Raw genomic sequence first — 21,802 nt, 5'->3', positions numbered from 1 at the left:
CATACTATATTTATACAAAGTGTATCAATGAATAGAATTCTTTCAAAGTAATCTAAATCTGATAGAATTGAGTCACTTATCAATGGTGCATATAATGTCTTGAACACAGTGCACTCTACAGCTACAGAAATAAGTAAAATGTGACATGATAGAAAATTCCTTACTTGGTCCTGACAGAATTCAATTCAAGCAATGCAACAAGACAGACAAGAAACATGCAACAAAAGGTCTTAGTCTTTGTGGATCGATCATGCTTCAAGAAACTTCAAATTGAATATATGCATTCCTGACTTTAACGGTTGATATGACACAGTGCAAAACATTCATACAGGTAACTTAATTTTTTCATTCAATTGTGAATGTGAGTTTTTTGCACATGATCAGCTGACCTTACATGCAATATTCAAGAATATAAAAAACATTTCATGTACGGAGAAGTTGATAGTCCCTTTTTTGGCATCATGTAAATTTGGAAAATTTGAGTAAATTGCTCTCACAGTAGGCTACTATTGCAATATACTTTTCTGTTCTTCATTTCATCCAAATCTAAATCTAGTCATGCAGAAATACTCACACAAGTGATCATCAAACATATATGACACATTTGTGCCCTTTTCAGTTATGTATAGACAAAACACACATGAAATGATAAAATGAAGTTGCAATTAATCACTTATGTGTAAACATGGTGATTAAAAACAATTTAACTAGTGCAGTGTTCAGCTTAAGGTGGAATGGGCCTCGGGATAAATTGTTATATTGATTGCATTTTACCGGAGATCTAGAGCATTTTACTTCTAGACATAATTGAGTTGTAGAGTTTCATGCAAATGGACTGTACCTGCTACTTCAAACTAATTCTCCATAGTGTTTTGAAAATGATAAACTTACAATGGTTGTAAGAAATGAAAATACACCTGGAAGTTTAATAAAATTTTGTATCAGCTGGGTAGAGATTGAAGATTAAGTTTCACTCACCTTTCATCGGCAAGAGTCGACCAATCAGTTCAGCTGCAAGCTGTAATGGATCGGCAGCGAGTGCAGCCAGGGACAACCGCACAGCATTGCTGATTAACTCCAACTCTGAGTCTATCGTGTGTTGAAATATGATGTCAAAATCACTTATCAGATGGTAGATCGAAGTTGAATGTGTCTTGGCCAGAAGATACTCAAAGTTACAAAACGTTGCCATCTTCAGTCTCTTGATATCACCTGGAAATAATGAAAAGGTGTACATGAAAACATTTTGAATGTTTCAAAACAAAATTCATGGAATAAATATATGATAAAGCTCTGTCACAAGTCTTTTGTACTGCCTTTTCCTGACCTCATCACATTTAATATCAACAGAATTATGTCCAATAGACCAAAATGTGGTATTTCTTGGACTTATTGAAACTCGCAAGAAAGACAAACAACTATAGACACCACGGCTGGGCAAGCCTTCTCATAAACCCTTTTGATGGTCAACTTTGCAGTAAAAAAATTACTGGCAATATGCGGTGGCCTCAAAGGTTATATCTGATTGGTAGATTGTCATTATTTGCAGTATCTTAAGTAGTCTAGAACAAGGGCTATTCTCTACTTGATTGGCTGTCTGGAAAATATTCAACGGAAATGAGTTTCAGGCAACAAATTGGCTAAAAGGTTACTAGATGCTGCACACTAGCCTACGATTTACAGGTTGTACCAACTTTTGCTGTGCAAGTGTAAAATGCTGAAGAAAATAAAGTCTCATCTATATTACATATTCAATGCAAATTTACAGATACTGAGATATCGAAAAATCTAGAACTAACTTGATCTGACAAGATGAAACCAGAGCTCGCTGAGTCGTCTCATGTTGTATCTGGTCTCCCCATACAGTAATGGCTGGGGGGCTACTTTGCGATTATCGTCGACTTCAGTTTCCCTGTTGGGGAGATTAAGAGGTTTCTGTTTCACCCAGGTCTGCAAAAACAGCTCAGCAAAGTCTCGATGACACATCACTTTGTTGGTCTTGGTGTACAGATATTTGGTCCTGGCTGCATCTCGAAGAATCGCATTGCTCCATCTGAGTAGTGTTTTGTTGTCCATATTCACCTCACAGATCAATGAACCTGTCATAAAAAAAAATCGATTAATGAACATGAATAACGATATCAAAGTGAATATTTTTACGATACTATTTTTATCTGCTTAATTTGTCATATTTAAATGAATCTAATTTTGTCTGTTTTTGATTATTTTAGGAATTGTTGATTGTTTTTACTTTTCAGTGTGCTTGTTATATTTATTCAATGCATGAAAATCCATTTATGGATGCATTGATTCAAAGAAATAAATGAAATGAAAAACTTCAAAAAAATACTCATCTGAATTATTTAAGTATTAAGCATTCTCACATTCAGCCTAAATTACCAATTAATTCTGCACTGACTGTCTTTTGGATGGATTAAGTAATCACAGGTATGCCTACTTCACAAGGCTACACCTTTAACATCTTGGAGTCAAAAAGGAAAGTAATTATGGGACAGTATTTATAATATGATGCTTTTTTGATTGTGTTTGTGTTTAATGTCAAGTATAGTTTCTTGTTCTACTCACAAAAGCATGTTGAAACACCTACAAGTTAGTTTGTCAACACAGAGCCTAATTCTAGTCCTGGCTGGAATTCACTTGTCAATTATAACAACACAGTCTACACATGTACAGGCTGAGTTGACAAGCTGAATACTATATATCCCAACATGCTTTGGGAAGTAGAACAAGAAAATGAAGTTGACATTAAAAGCACTTCATGTCATGAAAACATATCATCAAAAGTTTCAGACACCGACCCTTTCAAATTGGGAACAGAGGTCAGAGTGGAGAGAATGGTTGAAAATGATGTTGAGAAAGGTTTGAGCAAAAGTTGAAGTTTTGACATTTCTTGGTGCGCACTACCTTAACATAATTATTAAATAGCAAACTGCCTGATCATGTCCACTCTTTCATATTTACTAGAAATAATCAGTAGCATCTTACCAAGATCACGTTTGATGCTTGCCCACAATCTGTGAGGGAATCGTAACACAGGGGGTAAATGCTGCGGGTAGACGGTATTGATGACTTCATCATTACATGTCAGCAAATCCAGGAGTTCAACCTCTGTGATGCCATGGTTTGGCGCCGTCAGGTACCTAGCAACCAGTGATGTAAATCCAAACATGTTAATTTATTCATGACCTGTCAAGTAATGACCTTGCAGAGGGCAACAAAGGGATCATGTGTGATATCATGTAAACAAAGAATGAAAAATGGATCATTACATGGTCCACACTCTCAAAGTCACTTAAAATTCAAGGACTTTCAAGTACTTTTCCAGTAATTTTCAAGGACCTTTTTAGATCAAAAATACCATTTTCTGAATATCATGTTTACATAATATAATTTTTACAATATGAAGACCTGATCATTTAGTGGATTTTAAAAATCCTTGGCGACCTATCAATTATTCAGGACTTTCCACAACTCGAATTCACGGAGCATGCAGATCCTGCCATAATTAGTAGGCATCTTTTCCACTTGAAGTGCGCCCTCTACATTGATATGCAGGAATGACACAAGATTAAAGTTTAAAGGGAGATTGCTTCATATTTTTATCAAATTTATTTCATGAAATGAGTTGCTACAAAATCACATGGTTTCGGTTAGTAAATCTATTCTAATGCTGACATAATACATATCAACCTTGCAATTTTATGTTACAAAATTGGTAAAAATCAACAAAAGATTTGGCTACATGTACAGTGGTCCTTTAATTGTATTCAGAAAGTTTTTGTTGCCTCCTTGTAGTTGTTGATCATGTCATCTACATCTATCATTTCTGCAAATACTGCTGGCCGCCAGTCTCATGCAATAAATGTTGCCACTTCACTTTCCCCTTTCACCAGCTGATTTTGGTGAGTTCCCATTGTTTTCAATAGAATGGGTGAACACATCTACAGAGAAATAGGGGTGGACAGGGTAAACGGTAAGTACTCTCTACAAATGACAGAGAAAGCCAGATTTTGAAACAAGTGAGCATAAGCGACTTGCCTCATCATATGTTGAATCACATTTGATCCATATCTTTCTTCTAAATGTTGGAAAATGCGACATATTGCATCTTGACACGTCAGTATCGGCTCGCGACCATTTCCAGACGGACTGATAAAACACGTCTCCTGGCATAACAGTCTTGCAAACAACGGTACAGGAAGCTTCTGTACGACCTTTACGAAGAGTTTCAACTGTTCATTGGTCAGTGTTCGACTAGACTGACGCAGGAACAGTACAGATAGTTCTTGGACCTGCTTTGCAGTCAGCGGTGCGATGCTGATGAAGTTCGACGAAAGCGGTATCTTCTTCTCCAGTGTTTTCATGAGTTTTGAGTCCTTGTTTGTGGAAACAATTACGAATATGTTAGATGGCAGGTTTGAAGGCAGCCATTGTAAATTGTGAGCTTCAAAGTCATTGGAGATGGCCTCCAAATTATCAATGATAATTAACAAAGGTTTTGTTCCATTTGATATCTTGTTAAGAAGTTGAGTAAACGCAGATTTCAAGGTGTCAAAATCATCAGAAATGTTGAAGTTTTTAACTTTGTAGATTTCACATATTTGACGGCTGATTGAAATCAGCAAATCACGTGCTGACTTGCTGTAGAGTGTTAACCATGGGAATCTGATGATGGATGCAGCACTCTCACCCAGCCAAGAGGACGCTGTTTTGGCCAGCATTGACAACACTGATGATTTCCCACTGCCAGTCGGGCCATGTACAACAATAGGATAGATGACCTGTTCTGGATCATTCTGGATGGACAAAACACAGTTCTTGATCTTACGCAGTGTTGCATCAGGGGCGATAAAATCCCTGCAATACGCATGTGCCATGCGAACGTGTTCGACTGCCTCTTTGAACAAATGTTTGCTGTCATCAATAATCGGTCTAAGTGGGTCTTCACACTCGCTGGCCATACGTCTATCAATGAGTGTCTTTAGCCTTTGTGCAACCTGCCTACACATGTCCTTGAGGTAAACTTTGTGGTCCTGCATCTCAGGATCAATGCCCTTTTCATGCCATTTCACCTTGAAATTCAACACATTATTGGCAGTCATCTGACCAGAAATCCTGGTTTCCTTCAATCTCTTAAGCCTGTCTTGTGCCTTTTTGTCGTACTTGGGTTTTGGTTTTTTCAGGTCAGTGTAGTTGGCCACCTCAGGATGGTCACCATTCAGATTTTGAGGTAAATCTTCCAGACATCTCACAACACATATGCAGTTCTTGGCAGAATCTTCTGCAGAGTGGATTGCTTCGACAATTTCACATTCCAGCGCTGATGAAAAGAAGAGATGGGTGGAATTAGTTCACAATCTTTTCACTTAATGTATGTTTGTCAAATATATTTTGTATTACAAATGAAATTGTTCGCTGTTGTTTTTGGTCTTGGGCTTCAATTCAAGTATGTTAAATAAATGATCACAACTGGACCACCAGATCAGGATATATGAGACCACAATATTTACGCACATAGTGGTTTTTGATATAATGTAAGTGGATATGCATATCACTGTCTTGAAGTGAAAGAATATCCATCATGTGAGGGCGCTTGTTGTAAGTTCTGGAACAACAGATCTTCCTTTCTCAGATTAATGAGGTTTTAAAACACTTGAGAAATAAATGCCAAAATTTTATTTTACCTGACATGTAATATTTTAAGAGTTCATCTTCATTAATTAAACCCTCATCAAACGCATATTCTGAGCACTGTTGAACCAATTCTTGCAACGTATCGTGAGTTTTCTTCCATGATGCTACATCTTTCTCATGAACTTCTTTATTTTCTTCACTCCTGTACAGAATAATAGGAGGATTTAATTCCATTCCAAATGGTCTATTCATACCAGTGTTTACCTTGTAAACATTATCTGTATATGTAATGTGTATTCATTGTAAACAATTATATACAGCCCAAACAAGGGACTATATGTCTGAGGGTAGGGAACCATCTGCTTGACATCAGGTAGCCAAATTGTCTCCTGTGTCAAGGGAACATAGTGCCTTGTTTAGGCTATAATACTTTTATTACATGTACATGCTTATCTTACATAGCTTTTGATCCAAATGTTTGGGTTTACATGCAAATGACAATTATATATGCTCCATTCCACGTTTAATAAAAATCCATTCACCATTGAATGGAGGGCTAATATATCTAAACCACTGTTGTGTGCTTTGATTTTTGATGCATAATTTTGTAAGAAAAGTATTTCCTAATATGATACGATCATTTTTAAATCCCAAAGTTGTAAAGATAAATATAGTTCATTTTCAGTCAAATGATGACTATGCAGCCCACAACATCATCAACAAGTTACCATTGAATTCTATGAAGCAGGTAATATTTGATATATGAGGCATGTAATAAATGTGTTTGTTTCTCTATGTTGATGTAATCTATAAAGAATTCACTGTTGTGATACAGGTACAGTCATTGGTGAAAGAGAATTTGTCTGCTCCCTCTGAGACTTGCTTTGCCTAAAAAATCTGAGGAATAAAATTTCTTTGTCTGGCCATGACCAGTCCATGATGACGAATTTTAATTTTTCCTGTTAACATTCTGGTCAGTTACCGTATTGCATATCTCAATATGGCCATTTTCATGACTTTTACATCATGACCTGCCATTTGATGGCAAGTAATGAACATGATTGGCTGTTAAGGAGCTGTCAATCAAACTAAAGGAGTCATAGCAACACAAATACCAGGATGTAAGGTCTTGCTGAGATCTTGAAGATGACAAATCAGTGAAAATAAATACCAGTGAACAAAAGTGCTATTTGGCATAATTTGCAGTTTGTTACAAAATTTCTGCAGTTGAGCCAGATCAGACACTGCTATATAACAGCAATTGGGACTAATTTTGTAAATTTTGCATGCATGGCTGTTGTGGCATGTAACTTGTGGTTTGGGACATTAATATGTCTCTTTTAGAGTTCATCATAACATCATCTGTTAAGTCATATTTTAATCATTCTTGCATGAATGATTCCCGATCGAAATTTGCAGACCAAAATATTTACATTGAATTTCGCATTTTAATGATCAGGAGAACAATGACATCATTTGCGAAAGCCCTATTGAAAAATAGCACCAATGTTACTGTTGCATGACTTGTGTTTATGGAGAGTGTATATTTGTGATGTGGGAATTGAATAGAGGGCGCTGTACAGAAATTATTAGCTGATGACTACAATGATATGGTAAGTCCAAAACTAGGGAGTACTCAGTTGATTCTGGGTATTAATCGGTGTGTAGCCCAAGTTGTTGAAACTGCACCATGTTTTAAACCAAAGTCCCAGAATTTAAAGATCTGCTTCCAAAGCTGATTTGAACCTGGATGAATATGGCAGTGAGGTTGCAATGATGCATAACATTCAAGGTGGGGTCTCAGTCACTTTTGGCCTGTTTTTACTGGGCATTTTAGCCGTGTTTTTTTCCTTATAATTGATTTCAGACAAGGGCCAGAAGCTGGTAAAAACACCCACCTTGTTTCTCTGTAGATCACTGTAGTTTTTACCTGACAATTCTCTATGAAATCTCTTGGACTTCCCTGTCTTACTACCGGTTTTCTGAAAGCCCTAAGCCACTAAAAAAGTTAGCAACTTAATTATAACGCTACAGAATTCCTATGTGTTCCCTTCAAAAGAAAACAACAAAAACAAATATTCTAGAGCTGAACCAGTATAGAATAAGGATGAGGTTTGGTTGGGTGAGTTGTACTGAGGATTTGACTTCATGTGCTCACAGTGATGCTGTCTATGACACGTTGGTGTAACCTGTACAGAAAGTAGGGTACAGATTGGATAATACATGTAGTTACACCACAGGAGAACGCTGTTCAATGGGTTAACTTTAACAAAAACTTATCGTTAAAAAATCTATAATTCCTGATAGAATCATCCACTCAATTTTATTTGAACAATTCACCATCTTCATCTTGACAGCTACATTACTGCAAACTTTTAGTACCCGATGAGCAGAAGTTTTTGAGTTTAAGTGGTTTACAGACACATTTCATGTTCTCTATCTATCTGTCTATCTATCATCAAGACTAGTCTCATAGACACACTCGCTGCCTATAGCACCACTGAATTCATTATTCATGCTAAACTGATGACTCTCCATCATCTATGATATTGCAGTGAGACATGGCATATGCAGAATGTCAAGCTAGAATGACTCTCAATGTTTTAAGTACTTACAAGTCATAGAAATGCTTGAGTTTGGATGATATGGGTTGCAATTCATAAACCTTTCTTCCACAGGGAAGGATGTTTTCCAGGTACCACTCATCAAGTAGATTAATATCTGTTGAAATAGACATGCAGATGGTGATAAGATAACTCATCTTTTACAACAAAGACAAAAGAAGGTTACAGCTAGAAGGGCTCTGACTTGCTTTTGACATTCTCACAACATCAAGTACATAAGGACAACAATTGTCTCTCCAGACTCTAAAAATTTACCATCTGCCATGATACTTATGTTGTGTCTATAGCAATCAGAAAGTTTTAAAGCATTGCTAAATTTTACCTCAAGAAAACTTTCATGATCCTCTTTCATGATCAAAGATGTAAATCAGGGGTCACCATACAATTTTTGGGATTACAGTTTACCTAATGTTCATGGATAGTTGGAATTCAAAATGGCCACAATGCCTTATGTGAACTATATGGGGAAAATGAAATGTTCTGCTTTCACAAATACAAGTCAGGGAAAACTTTATTTACATGTACTTCACATGCTTTAAAGGTATACAGTCACCTGTAATCTAAATATGCCCATATATGGTCAAAGGGGTGTTCCTTGGTATTCAAAATGCCCATGTGAGGGCGCTGTTTTTAAAAAGCGGCCACCCGCTTAAAATCTGTGATTGGTTAGATTTTCTCTTTCCATGGTAACTGTGGCAAAATTGGAAGAGGTGACAGTATACCTTTAAATGAGTCAACACATGAATAAGATCAGCAAAGTGCTGTAAAAATTTGAATGTTCCAAAAAACTGTCTTCAACACAGCATTGTCAGTGTGGCACACTGGACAAAATGGGATAAAGTCTCCTCATTGGGAAATATTACATGTCTTTTGATACAGCTGTCCCAATTATAATTTTCTCTTTCATGGAGAATTCTCCAAATTGGGAATGTCCTAGATCCTAGAAATGTAACAGTTTGGAATTCCTGGACTTGACTTTGACGTAAAAAGAAGTACAAATGGAGTTGCCCACATGACAGAAATGCACATTTCATGTTAGTGACAATTTACTGTATTTCTTTTCAACAGATTGAAGATATCACCATTATTGGATGAAGTTAATTGGGAAATATGCACAAATGAAATAGTGAACTTTTTCAGAAGAATGGTAAATCCATTCTCAAATTTTATAATTAACATGCTGGTACACTTTTCTAGATAAGCACATCTCTTGTAAATTACACAGAATAATTCTGACAAAAAGTAGGTCTCCAGTTTCCAGATCTATGGTCATTTTTCTCCCATTTGTCTAGTGTTCCTTGCTGATTGTACCTAATAAAATACAAATTTCACACACTTGTCTTGTCCTGACTGTTGTCAGCTGTCACTTACTGGAAAGGGTGAAAAAGATTAAATCCTTACATCCCCGTTTCCCTGATTATAGATTCACCCACCTGAATTGAAAGCAATGGGGATGTACCATTGTCTGCCAGTGAAAAGGTAAGTACATTGGTAGGGTGATATACTTACTTCTACCTGCTTCAAAGGCACAGTCTTTAATATGTGCATATTCCGACTCATCTATTCGGGCAGGGAGGATGCAATCGCCGTATTTGTTACCTACTATTGCCTGTAAATCAACAACAAGTGTTACGTTCAATACTGAGATCTCAAAACCAAATTATAACACAGTCTGAGCGCTGGATTTTTTTTCTGGCAAAGGAAGCATTCATGGGCTTATTTGTATGCAAGTAGAACCCAGTATGTAAAGGTCAGTAAATGTAGATAAATTGAATCTGATAGAATTAAACATTTCATTTGCATAAAGTACCGGGTACATCAGTCACCTAGTTTGTGCATCAAAACATTATTCATTTTTCAGAATTTTTAAAATAAAAGTGATATGAAAACCATGATAAATAAACTGCATATTGCTAATGTAACCATATGCGACTAAAATTAGGTCAATAAAATCACGTTGATACAGTTCTCAGAAATTGTTGTTGCAATTTAATATGTATATGAATAATAATGGGGTTCAATAATAGGATTTTGAATTTTCGGTCAAAAAATTGGAACTTTCAGCAATAAATCTTTGCTCCACATATAATTTCTGTGACGGTTACTGCTACTATCTTGAATGTAGATAGCGGAATTGAATTCAAAAATCAGAACAGATTTTTTATTCAAAAGATACTATTTAATCACTTTTCTATCAGTTACATGGAAAATACTGGTACCTTAGAAATATGTCATTCACTTCATTTGTTAATAGTGAATACAGTATCAGGTGTTTCAACATCAGTGTGCCCACTATCCAAATCCTTCCAAAGTAGGTGGTCAGTTTCATGGATTATTTAAAGGGGAAACTTGGTTATCAGTTTCATCTCTCAACAAACTGATAATAAGTGGAGAAAACTTTTAGAGGAGAACAACGGATAAACACCATATAAACAGTCATTTTAAAAAAGAATTAGTGCAAGAACTAGGGACTTCAAACTGCCACATTGAAATGTTTTCAGCTGCCTTAGGTGGGTCATTCCATTGGAAGCAAAGGGGTGGTCAAGACTTCGGAGGAGGGACTTACCAGGAAAAAAGCTCCAGTTGATAATCTGAATGCATCCTTCAATTCCTTGACCCGTGTGGCAGCTATTTCATGGTCTGTTGTTTGTGACTCATTGCCGTACTGATGCATATCAACGAGCTGGAAATCAAATCGATGTAATTACGTAAAATATATAGTACGGTCAATCCTCTTTCTCTCGGGAGGTTTAAAGTCTGCAACTTCTGAATAAAATATTCGATACCTGATGCCCTTATAGTTCAAACTATTTCATAAAAGGTCCCTTTCAAATGATACATCAATCTATTTAATACCCATTTTACAGAGCTCTGAACATACATCAGCATGGGGATTTTTCAAATACCAAAATTACAGTACCTACTACTCATTGTCTTGATATACGTCAGTAACTAGGCCTCTACCTGATGGAATATTATCTTTGTAGTGATATTTTTTAAGGTAGTGTGCACCCTGAAACTGAAAGGCTTATACCAGTTCTCACACTTTTTAAAAGGAAACTTTCAACCAAAAACAACAATCTGGGATCACCATGCAAATTGTGGTACTATGGAATCAATTAACCTACCATTACTTATATTTGTAATCCAAAATGGCCGCCATCTCTGTGTTACCTCTATGGGGAAAATTCAATTTTCAAAATTTACAAATATTTTAAAACTAACATGTTTAAAACTCTCCTTACTCCAAACACTTTGTAATAAGCCCCCACAAGCAGAAGACCAGACAAGTACTGTACAAATTTGAGAATCCAAATATTTCTGTCTCTGAGCTGCATTCTTTAATGGCAGGAATTTAACAAGCAGTGAAGATGGTCCACTTGAGGACTGGTGCTCCCCTAATTTCTCTTCTTTTAAATCAAACCTTAAAATGCACCTTTTTAAATTGGCTTTCAGTTAACCTTTTATATACTTTGGGGTGATACAAGTTTACTCAATGAGTTCATGATCAAAGTGTTGTTTTTTGTTGACTTTTAATTTTAACACTTCATATTTTACTTTTAGCTATGAACATTTCTAATCTTATTGACCTCTTTTTTGATAGCACTTTCACTTTTTATGCAGCATCTTTGATCACTTTAATCATAGTGGATATAGATCCTTCATAAATAATTATTATTATCATTATTTATTGACAATGAGATTCTTTTGATAGAAATTAACACTTTAAAGTAGTCTTTTATGATCCCCTCTCAGATACGTTGGCCTTTGTTAAGTTGATGCAAAACCCAAATGGTTGATAAGATGCAGTAAATCAGAGAGGAATTACGCTATATATTTGTTTGAAACACTGGACCAGGTACAATGGAGTGATTTCAGTGTCATACCAACAATTTGAAAATATCAGCGGATGATTGAAAGACAGACGGAGAGCGACCATTATACTGATGGACTGAAAACTGTAGCAAATAACGATGCCATTGACAACGGTGAATCTGTCACTTCAGGCAGAAATATACCAACAATGACTGTGTGCATAACTAAAACGCAATATGCTCCCAATAAAAGCAAAATATCTTGGCGACATGGTACATGTTGTATTTTCACGTACATCAGGTACGTCTGTTTGCATGAAAGAATCTTTTAACAATTTATTTTCAAATTATGCCAGTGACATGAATTCTCAATTAAAGTTGATTTTACTCCCATTCTGTTCCCCAAAGATGTTCAGAGATGATCGATAAATCTGTAAGTTCTGCCGAGAACAAAATCTGTCGACTGATGGTTGTATGGACAGATAGCCTGAAACAAATGCAAGCAACTTCACAGCCGCAAGCAATTGTAATAGATATAGCATGTGATTATACAACATTGACAAAAAATTCAATCACAGGAAACTTAATTTGAGACAATTTGGTGTTTTAAAAAATAAATTAGAGCTATTTGAGGATTCAGAGACAGTCTGTAAAAATTCAAAAGGAAACTTAGCTACATAAGCTTTTTCTTGTAATTTTATTGTTGTGTTGTTTAAGAACAACAACACAAATGTAAGCACTTTAGTTACAGCCAGGCTATACAACACAGGAAGGAATGTATACAATAGACAGACCTAGTTTTAAAGATCACTCATTTAAGTACAGTTGGAATTCTTCATTAGTTATCCCTTTTTAACAAATCAGTAAAATACTGAAGCTTATCTTTGTTGCGCCATTCTATAAAGCTTTTAAAGCTGCTTCTATTTAAAGTTGAAAGCATGTATACCATACTCAGACACAGGTTCCTAACACTAGATGAAGTACATTCATTAGATTGGTGGCCGAAATGAGAGCATTAGCTACCTATGTGGTATGCATGCTTGAAAATTTTCATATAGATGGTTTAATGTGATAAATATATATAAGGCCAAAAAAATTGATTTTTTTCCCCTATACGATGAACCCATCATTTTCATTGCATTATCAATCTTGTGCTTTTTCATTTTTTGTAAAAAAACTTGATTATTGAAAAAGTACAAATTGCTGTAACTTGAGGGTTTGCCAGATGTTATGACCATTTCATAATTTTGTACGACAAAACCATAACAAGAGAGATTATGAAATATCTGTCGAGACAGATACGCAGTGGAAGTTCAGTGACTTTGAAAGAAGGAAATAAAAGAGTTCCCAAAGTTTGAAAAGAAACTGTGACACCAAGAAACATTTTGTTAATGTTTGGCTTGATATATTAGTGTATAAATGCAATATAAACTAGGACATGTGTTTCAACAGGACAAATCTTTTAACATCAATAATTCATTATAATTTTTAACACGGATATTGTCCTAAGTTTTGAAATCCAGAGATTACACAATGGACAGTATCAACTTAGATAAACCAACAAAATGTCATAAAAATATTTAAGTAGAAGATATTAATATTTTAGCACTGGTTAGAGAATGATCAAGGGTTGAAATAGATTTTTTTGCCAACATATGCTATGAATGACAGGTTTTGAGTCTGCATATATCAGCTTCTAGTACCTTCACACTGAGATACTCCAAATCATCCTACTGATCATCCAATGCAAAGACTTCTTTTCTGATTCATGGCATACAGCCCACGAAGAATGATATTAGGCGAGGCATGCTAACCGAGTATCTCATTTCTCAAGACTCTTTCATCCGAATGATATATGGCTTCATGCTTTCAGTCACTTTATTTTAAAATAGACTGTAAATTTTGTCAGTTCAAGTTGAATAAATTAACCATATATTCATCATTTACTGGTAATGATCAGAATATTTTCAACATGCACAGTGTACAGGTTGGTCTGGCAAGCTACCTGTACTAAGGTAATATGGACATACATAATTAAGTGTGCATGTGGGAATTTCAAACCTTGAAGATTGATCTTAACGGCGATGGTTCTAACAACCATGGATGATTGACTATAGTGCATCTTGAGTCAAAGTGCATCATGGATAAAAAATCTGATCAACAGAGCTCACTGCTACAAAACAACTGACTCAGGGATAGGTTTCAAATCTTTGTTACTTATCTCCAATCTGTTCATATATCTGATTTCAAATGGGTAAAATCTACCGAGACCATGAAATTAAAGCATGGACAGCTACCACCATTTGTATTTGTTGATGGGCTGCAAAAGCATAACCACTATGTACGCCAGTCAAGTTGGCCTTCAAGGACTTTCCTCACTTATTAAACTAGCTAAAACGTGTACTTAAGTTGCAGACGATTGCGTCAAAGACATTTCACTTCATAACCTGTCTGGCACCTCAACAGTCAAGTGATGTTGAAAGGAAACCTTGCAGCCTGTGATACATTATCTTAGATCCTCAGCCTGCCCTCTTGAGACATTTAACAGTTCAGATCTATGTCATATCATTTGTCAAGGATGAACTTTCTTGACTTTCTCAAGTTTGATATGAATGTTCTTTCACTGAAAGAAGAATGAAGTCTTTGACACACAGTTTATTGATATACATAGCTCTGTTCCGAGTTCCAGATATCCTTCTAAGTTTTAGATTTCTTGGTCGACTTACTTCTAAAGTCCTTCTCTCCTGTATGTTTAAACTTGATGTATCAATGGAAGACACATTGATTGGAAATTTTACAAACAGTTGATGAATTTGGACACTACACTCGTTGTTGACTCGATGATACAGTAGAATAAACAAAATTCATTTTAGAAGTTCAATATCAAGAGACGAAGATGCTACCATCAAATTCTTCAGTTTGAACATAAGCATTTCATGACATTTAAATTACGATTGTATCCCTAAAATTTTTAAAAATTTGCTGTGTTGATAGGAAATTCAGTTTTTAGTGCAAATTATTAGCAACTGTTCAACCAATTTCACTTTCTATAGTTCCAGCTTAATTGCTATAGAACACAACAAAGTTGTTTACAAGAAGATGTTGTTGACATTACAAAGAAAAATTCATGAAGTGAATAAAATCATCAAAAGTTACATTTACTGGCCCTTTAACGTGGCAATTTTTGCTGGTTTGGACAAGTTTGCTAGACTGCAAAGATTAAACTATATGTGATCTCATTTGACATTTTCCATGGACTATATCATCAGTATGTGTTAAAATATGCCTAAAAATTCCACTAAATGTAACATCAAATTTATTACTATTTGTGTCCCATCAACGGCTTTGAGGGATGTTGTTTACGGGTTTTTAACAAGGTGTCATTTCAATGGGTCAGGGGTCAACTTACCTGAAAATCCAAGCCATATTGCTGACAATGCTGCTGAAGTTCTGGGTACACGTCTTTCAATAAGGCAAGTCTTTCATGTTGGGTGTCTGTGTGGAAGAAAAAGGAACTACAATTTAGGGAAACTTTCACCCAAGGTAAATAGTGCTGGTCATCTAGAAAAAGGTAATGGAATTTTGATAATAAAGTAAACATGAACTGGAAAGAAAAGACAACAACGAATTGTGGCGGGCGATGAGAGTTTATCCCTGTTTGGTTGTTTGTTACACGGTCATTCTGAGACTCTCTCTTGAGTGTCATGGCAGCTTTGTGATTTTCACAATCAATGACACAAAACAGCATCATGCAACTTGCAATTGGAATTGAGTATAATCCCTCTGATTTTCCAATCTGCCTTGAAATGACCAACCAACCAGAAAGTGTCATCATGGTATAGATTCACCATTTGATTTTCACATATAAAGGTAAAATACACTTTGGGGACAAATGCTCAGATTTACTGGTGTGGGCTCATTTCTAATAATTTTTTCCCATAGAGTGAACGCAGGGATGGCCGGCAGCCATTTTGAATTTAGTTAACTTGAAGGTCATTTGTTTCTCTGATGCCAAAAAGTTTACTTCGATCCTTGGTTTTCATTGTTGATTTTAAAAGAGAATGGTTGAAAGTTTTCGTGAGGAAAGTTTGGACTAAAATTTAAGTCTCTGACTGATAAGGTTGAATACACAAATCATTATTAGTCAGAATCAATCACAAACAGTTTTTCAGATAGTTGGATTTTTCTTTCAATTGTCTCAGGGCATATAAATTCCAATCGTTTTTACCCCAAATCAGAAATTCACATAAAAGGACACCAAAGGGCAGATTATTGTAATCAATTGACACAGGAGCAGTACTTTAATTTAAGAGATATTCCAAGAAAATTCAGATTAATGTCTCAAAATATTGTAAAGATAACAGGTGTTATTGAAATTGGATACCGTCACAAGCAGTTTGCTTAACCTGTCGTAGTAACGTGTTTTTCCAACTGGAATTTTATCAAAGATTTAAGAGGTAGAATATTCTCTGTGTAATAGGTACGTAAAAGATGGTGATATGATTTTTTATAGGTACGGATTTCATAGTTACATACTTCCTTCAAAAACCATCCCAAAACGTTAGCGCTATAAATTCTCGAATATCTTTTCTTAAGATAGAATGTACCAATGGAGACAGACATTTGGATGTTAAAATTTTTACAATTCTTTTCAGATCTACCGCTCATGGGCCCTCATTTTCAAGCCCTTGGAGTATGAAAAATTTTAGCCCTCTTAGCTAGCTTTTCAAAAATCAAAGATTTTCCCCCATAGAGTTAATAACACAGTGATGGTGGCCATTTTGCATTTCAAATATTGGTAAATGTTAAGTAATTTGCTCTTCTAGTACTAAAATTGGCATAGTGACCCTTAATTTTGATTCTTATTTGGTAAGAGAACAGTTGAAAGTTTTATTGAGCAAAGTTTGAACAAAAGTTGAAGTCTTTCTCTTGCCAGGTGTGGACTACCTTAACGTCAGACAATAGCTCAGAAATATTTTTACAATTGCATTCTATGTAGGAAAACTACAAAGCTGAAGAATCTTAAATTAATATAAAACTGTAAAACAAAAACTTATAAATTATGTTACTTGATATCAGTAATCAGGACTTCTTTTTCTAAATGATGATCAATCCTATGTCAAGACTTTTGGTGAATACAACGGTATCATCAATAATTGAGTATATTCAGCTCCATCTGTAGGGCATGTTACTAATTGTCCTGTTCCATAAGTTTCAGTCAGTGAATCAGATATCAGCAATTAAAAAATTCAAGATTATAGCTGCATCTAGAAGGCAGACAGAGTATTAAACAGATTCAATGCAATGATACGACTTGTGCACTGGATACAAGGCAGTTATAATGAAGCTTCATGCTGGCTGAGCTTTGAACATGTCTGATAATGGTGACACACATCATACTGGTACTGAAAAGGCAATTGTAAATAACTGTATATATGACAAGTCAAATATGGCTGTGTTCTGATGACCCATCATCAAATGATATTTGGTTGAACTGCATGGTGCAGTCAACAATGGTTGCAGAGCTCAGAACACAAGTTAAATACTGGCGACATCTATCCTGCCCATATGGGTACAAGCTTTAACCTATTGATACAAAATACCAAGGAACTATTTTCTACAGTAAGTCATACAAGTAAAAGGTAGTGCATCATATAATTGCACATAATTACTAAACACCCCCCCCCCCCACCCTGTTGATCATATTTTGCTGCAATATACCAGTATGTCACAAAGATAAGTGACGGAGAAATCAAAATACATCAAGATTCCGGGAGCATTTTCCAGTTGTCTGAGTTGTGGCCAAACTTCAAGAAATTCGTAAAATGCTGCACTTATAACTATAAATGTAAACTACAAACACTGGACATGACAACAGCCAAAAGAAAACTATGTAAACTTGTTGCTACAGCAACATACTTCCATTTAAGTGCACCTACTGGAAATCATCACACCAAAGGAACTAGTTATACATAATTCTACTTAATAAACACAATTAATAAAACTTCCAAATCAACGAATTTCTTTGCATCTTGCACACTGTTCTTTTGTGCCATTTGATTCATGAAATTGGAGACGCCAATTAGAAGCTTTCTGCACAGTGCCGGTTACTTGGCAATTCAATCAAGGCAAAATAATCACATTGTACACGCTACTGAAGGCTAAACTGTATTACATGGTTCCAACTGACGGTACAACTTAGGCTCATTGACCCATTCACCCTATATTTTATGAAGACAAGTCCCAAGTCAACATTTATAACAATGGGTTTGGACCAAACCATGGTGGTGAAGGGGTTTACGGAATATGACACTTGGCTCGAATAAGAGTATAATACTGTTTTGTCTGCCTGTCAAATTTTTTAGTTGAAATCTGAGAAAATAAGATTTTCATTGGTTGCAGTCTGAATGAGAGTGACTCAAAGGTTTTGGCATTTCCTGACTAGATGTTAACACAGTCAGAACAACAACAGAGCAATAAAACACTGCTCAGCGGTGAAATGGAAGCAGATTGTGAAATGTGAGCAGACTGAAGCTTCTGTGGATGGTGAAATCCATCTTATGGAGTGATAATGATTCAGAAGATGCCTCCAAGTCTAAAACTGCACAGAAGTATACTAAGAACAATTGTACAAGCATTACTTCAAGAAATTCAGCTCAGTCAAAATGTTTAACACGTCTAATGCTGATTGGTTAATCCATTTGTACATTTTAAAGTGTCACTAATCACCTGAAAGATTTCTCACAATGGGAAGAAGCTTATTTAGTTTAGTCAAAGAAAGGCCTGTAAGACTACTTATGATTGGTCAAAAACTCTACATTGCATCAGAGGGGAATTTAAAGTCATCATTCAAAGAAATTACTTTGTACTATCCTAGTTATATTTAATATTCAGTGACACTTTTTTCTTATGATGTCTATGTACTCCACAGAAATGATCAGAATCATTTTAGTGTTAAAGAATTGTTTTAAAGAATACTTCATGAACAGCTGAGAAAATTTGACAGAGGGAACAATGAAGTTCTCTCAGATATTTACAAAGTGAAACCTTGACAAAATGAAATATAAAACTATCAAAAGTGAAGAAACAGCACAGAGACAGAAAAAATGCAAAATTAGATGCTGTTCTTTTCAGAAATACAAAACCTAATTTGACATTTTGCATTTCTTATCTCAATATACTACAAAGTAAGGCATGCTTCCGCGCACACAGATACGCACATATGGCATGCTAAATAAATACAGAATCAGTAGTGCAGATCAGGAAGCCTCATCCTTTTGTTTAATATACTCTGATTAGAGTAAGTAATTACTCACTGACAGGAAAGATATATTCAATTACTTTGTTCATGACCAGTAATCTATTATCCCTGAAGCACTTTCATTAATGATGTCACTTCAAGATGACCTGTATTATCATGACATAATTATATTCCCTTAGAAAGGCAAAACCATTTACATTGAGTGGTCTAGGGAGTTTCTATGTATTCATGCAAAACAGAGTCTAGGCAACCAGTAATCAGAGAACACAAAAATCTACTTTGTCATCAAATACAGGTCAAAACCAAGGATATCATTTCGGAAATAAATTGATACTGAGCTCAAGGTATAGATCACTTTTGAACCAAAAACATAAATCTTGGAAAACTGTGGCATCACACAAGCTTTTAATGAATCTAGCTTAAAATTTGCGGTCATCTTTAAGTTTTGCAAAATATAAAATGTGGTGATTGCATAATTTTCTGCTTTTAGCATCGAGCACTGTAATCTCTACATGAATATATATATATATATATAATATCATATATATATATATATATATATATATATATATATATATATATATATATATATATATATATATATATATATATATGTGTGTGTGTGTGTATATATATATATAAATATATATATATATATATATATATATATATATATATATATATATATATATATATATATATATATATATATATAAAATATCATAAATACTTCAAAAACATAGTAATTATGTCTGTTGCATAAGTTTCATGCGTCTAGCAATAGTCAGACTTATATATCACTTCAAATACAAAGTAATAATATCTGTTACTGAAGTTTCATGCATCCTGCCATTATCAGACAAACATAAATGAATTTTTCCTAGATCTTCATTCTCATTTATATGGTTGGAACATACCATTATTCTCTGTTTTTAGGAGGTTTTGAAATTCAATAAATAGTATTTGTTTTGATGGCACAATGATATACACAGTATTCGGCTTGTCAACTCAGCAGATATGTGTGTAAACTGCATTGTTATTGTTTAAAAGTGAATTCTTGTCCGGACTAGAATTCAAATGTAAACAATGAAATGCATTTTACACATTTGAAGGATAAGTTGACAAGCTAAATAGTGGGTGTTTGAACATTCTTTGGGAAGTAGAATAAGAAGTTGCAATTGATTTATAAAATAAAAATAATGAAAAAAAATCATCGAAAGTTTGCATTACTAGGGCTTTAAGGTGGCTGGAAAGGCTATTTTTGCACCAATTCTTTTCTCAGAGTTAATGTCAAGTTTCGAGTGTTAGAATCAAGATATTTAATTCAAATTTTCAGGATGACTCCCTTACTTAATACTTTCTCAAAAGAATATGAAAATTGTATATTGGCAGCCATAATTTTGAAATATGACACCAGTAAATATTAAAATTTAATGTTTCATATTTTTTTTACATATTTGAATTTAATAATAATTGGATAGTATTAATATTACCAAATTAGTTATAAATATGTTGACACTATTTATTGTAAGATTTGTACGGCAGGATTTGTAAATCAAATTTGTTTTTATGATTTTACATGGGTTTATATATCAAAACATAGGGCCAAAGTCCCTGAAGCTACTATAGACATGGATAAAAAATTAAGTATTTCCTGACTGTATGAAATTATCTCACTAAGGTCATCCTAGGGACATGTAAACCAAATATTAAAGCTGTCTGACCAGCAGTTTTGAAAAAACAAGCGACTCAGCAGTTGACAGAGCTCTGCTGTGTTATGTAGAGAATAACCTTTTGTGACACATGTATTGATGAAGAAGGTGGATATCTTTGATAGCTCATATAAGGATGGCCTGACTAAAAATGGAAAAAAAATTCCGTAAAAATACAGATTTGCATATTTCATCAGACTATATTAGTCTATAACAGCAAATAAACGAGATTTAATTACATTCTAATTAAAGTAAACAAGACTTGCTTCAATCAAGATTTATGTCATAAAAAAAAAGCATATCTGTAAGGTTATAAAGAATCTTGAGCTGATATCTTTTAATATCAGTATTTTCATCCTATTAACCAAGCACATTTCAACTTTCAAATTAACATCGTAAGTTCTGTTGAATAAGTTGAAACTGTAGGTACTCAGAGAAAGCACACTGAAGTGACAAATGTTTGTAACTTAAGAAGTTCAAGGTCATCAAAAGCATTATAAGGAGTCATGTTACACTTTCATTGCACTGTTTACATAGATTGCATAATTGCTATCAATAGCACATAAAAAATCTTACAGCCCAGCTTTACCATAAAACCCTATCACTTTGACCACTCTTTTAATTGACCTCTCTATTTTTTTCCTCAAAAAGTAATCTTCTTTTATTCTTACCAAGTCAACCATAAATGGAAATTAGAACTTTCTCTATCTCTATTTATTTGACCACCCTATCATG

At 34.7% G+C, this 21,802-nt stretch overlaps 1 protein-coding gene across 3 annotated transcripts in view; it reads right to left on the bottom strand.

Moving 5' to 3' along the window:
- Positions 1-21,802, bottom strand: part of LOC139123206 (protein qui-1-like) — a 134,997-nt gene that overhangs the window by 15,896 nt on the left and 97,299 nt on the right. For all 3 annotated transcript variants that reach the window (XM_070689312.1, XM_070689311.1, XM_070689313.1), the window contains 9 exons: positions 15,504-15,589; positions 10,846-10,962; positions 9,789-9,888; positions 8,271-8,376; positions 5,706-5,857; positions 4,060-5,341; positions 3,007-3,161; positions 1,800-2,099; positions 979-1,212 (listed from right to left, as the gene is read on the bottom strand). In XM_070689312.1, the coding sequence (XP_070545413.1) occupies positions 979-1,212; positions 1,800-2,099; positions 3,007-3,161; positions 4,060-5,341; positions 5,706-5,857; positions 8,271-8,376; positions 9,789-9,888; positions 10,846-10,962; positions 15,504-15,589 (2,532 nt within the window). The remainder of the gene's footprint in view (positions 1-978; positions 1,213-1,799; positions 2,100-3,006; positions 3,162-4,059; positions 5,342-5,705; positions 5,858-8,270; positions 8,377-9,788; positions 9,889-10,845; positions 10,963-15,503; positions 15,590-21,802) is intronic.

Source organism: Ptychodera flava, chromosome 22, assembly GCF_041260155.1.
Source record: "Ptychodera flava strain L36383 chromosome 22, AS_Pfla_20210202, whole genome shotgun sequence".
Classification (NCBI taxonomy): Eukaryota; Metazoa; Hemichordata; class Enteropneusta; family Ptychoderidae; genus Ptychodera; species Ptychodera flava.
The sequence above is the reverse complement of the archived record's forward strand: the minus strand, read 5'-3'. Positions and strand labels throughout refer to the sequence as shown.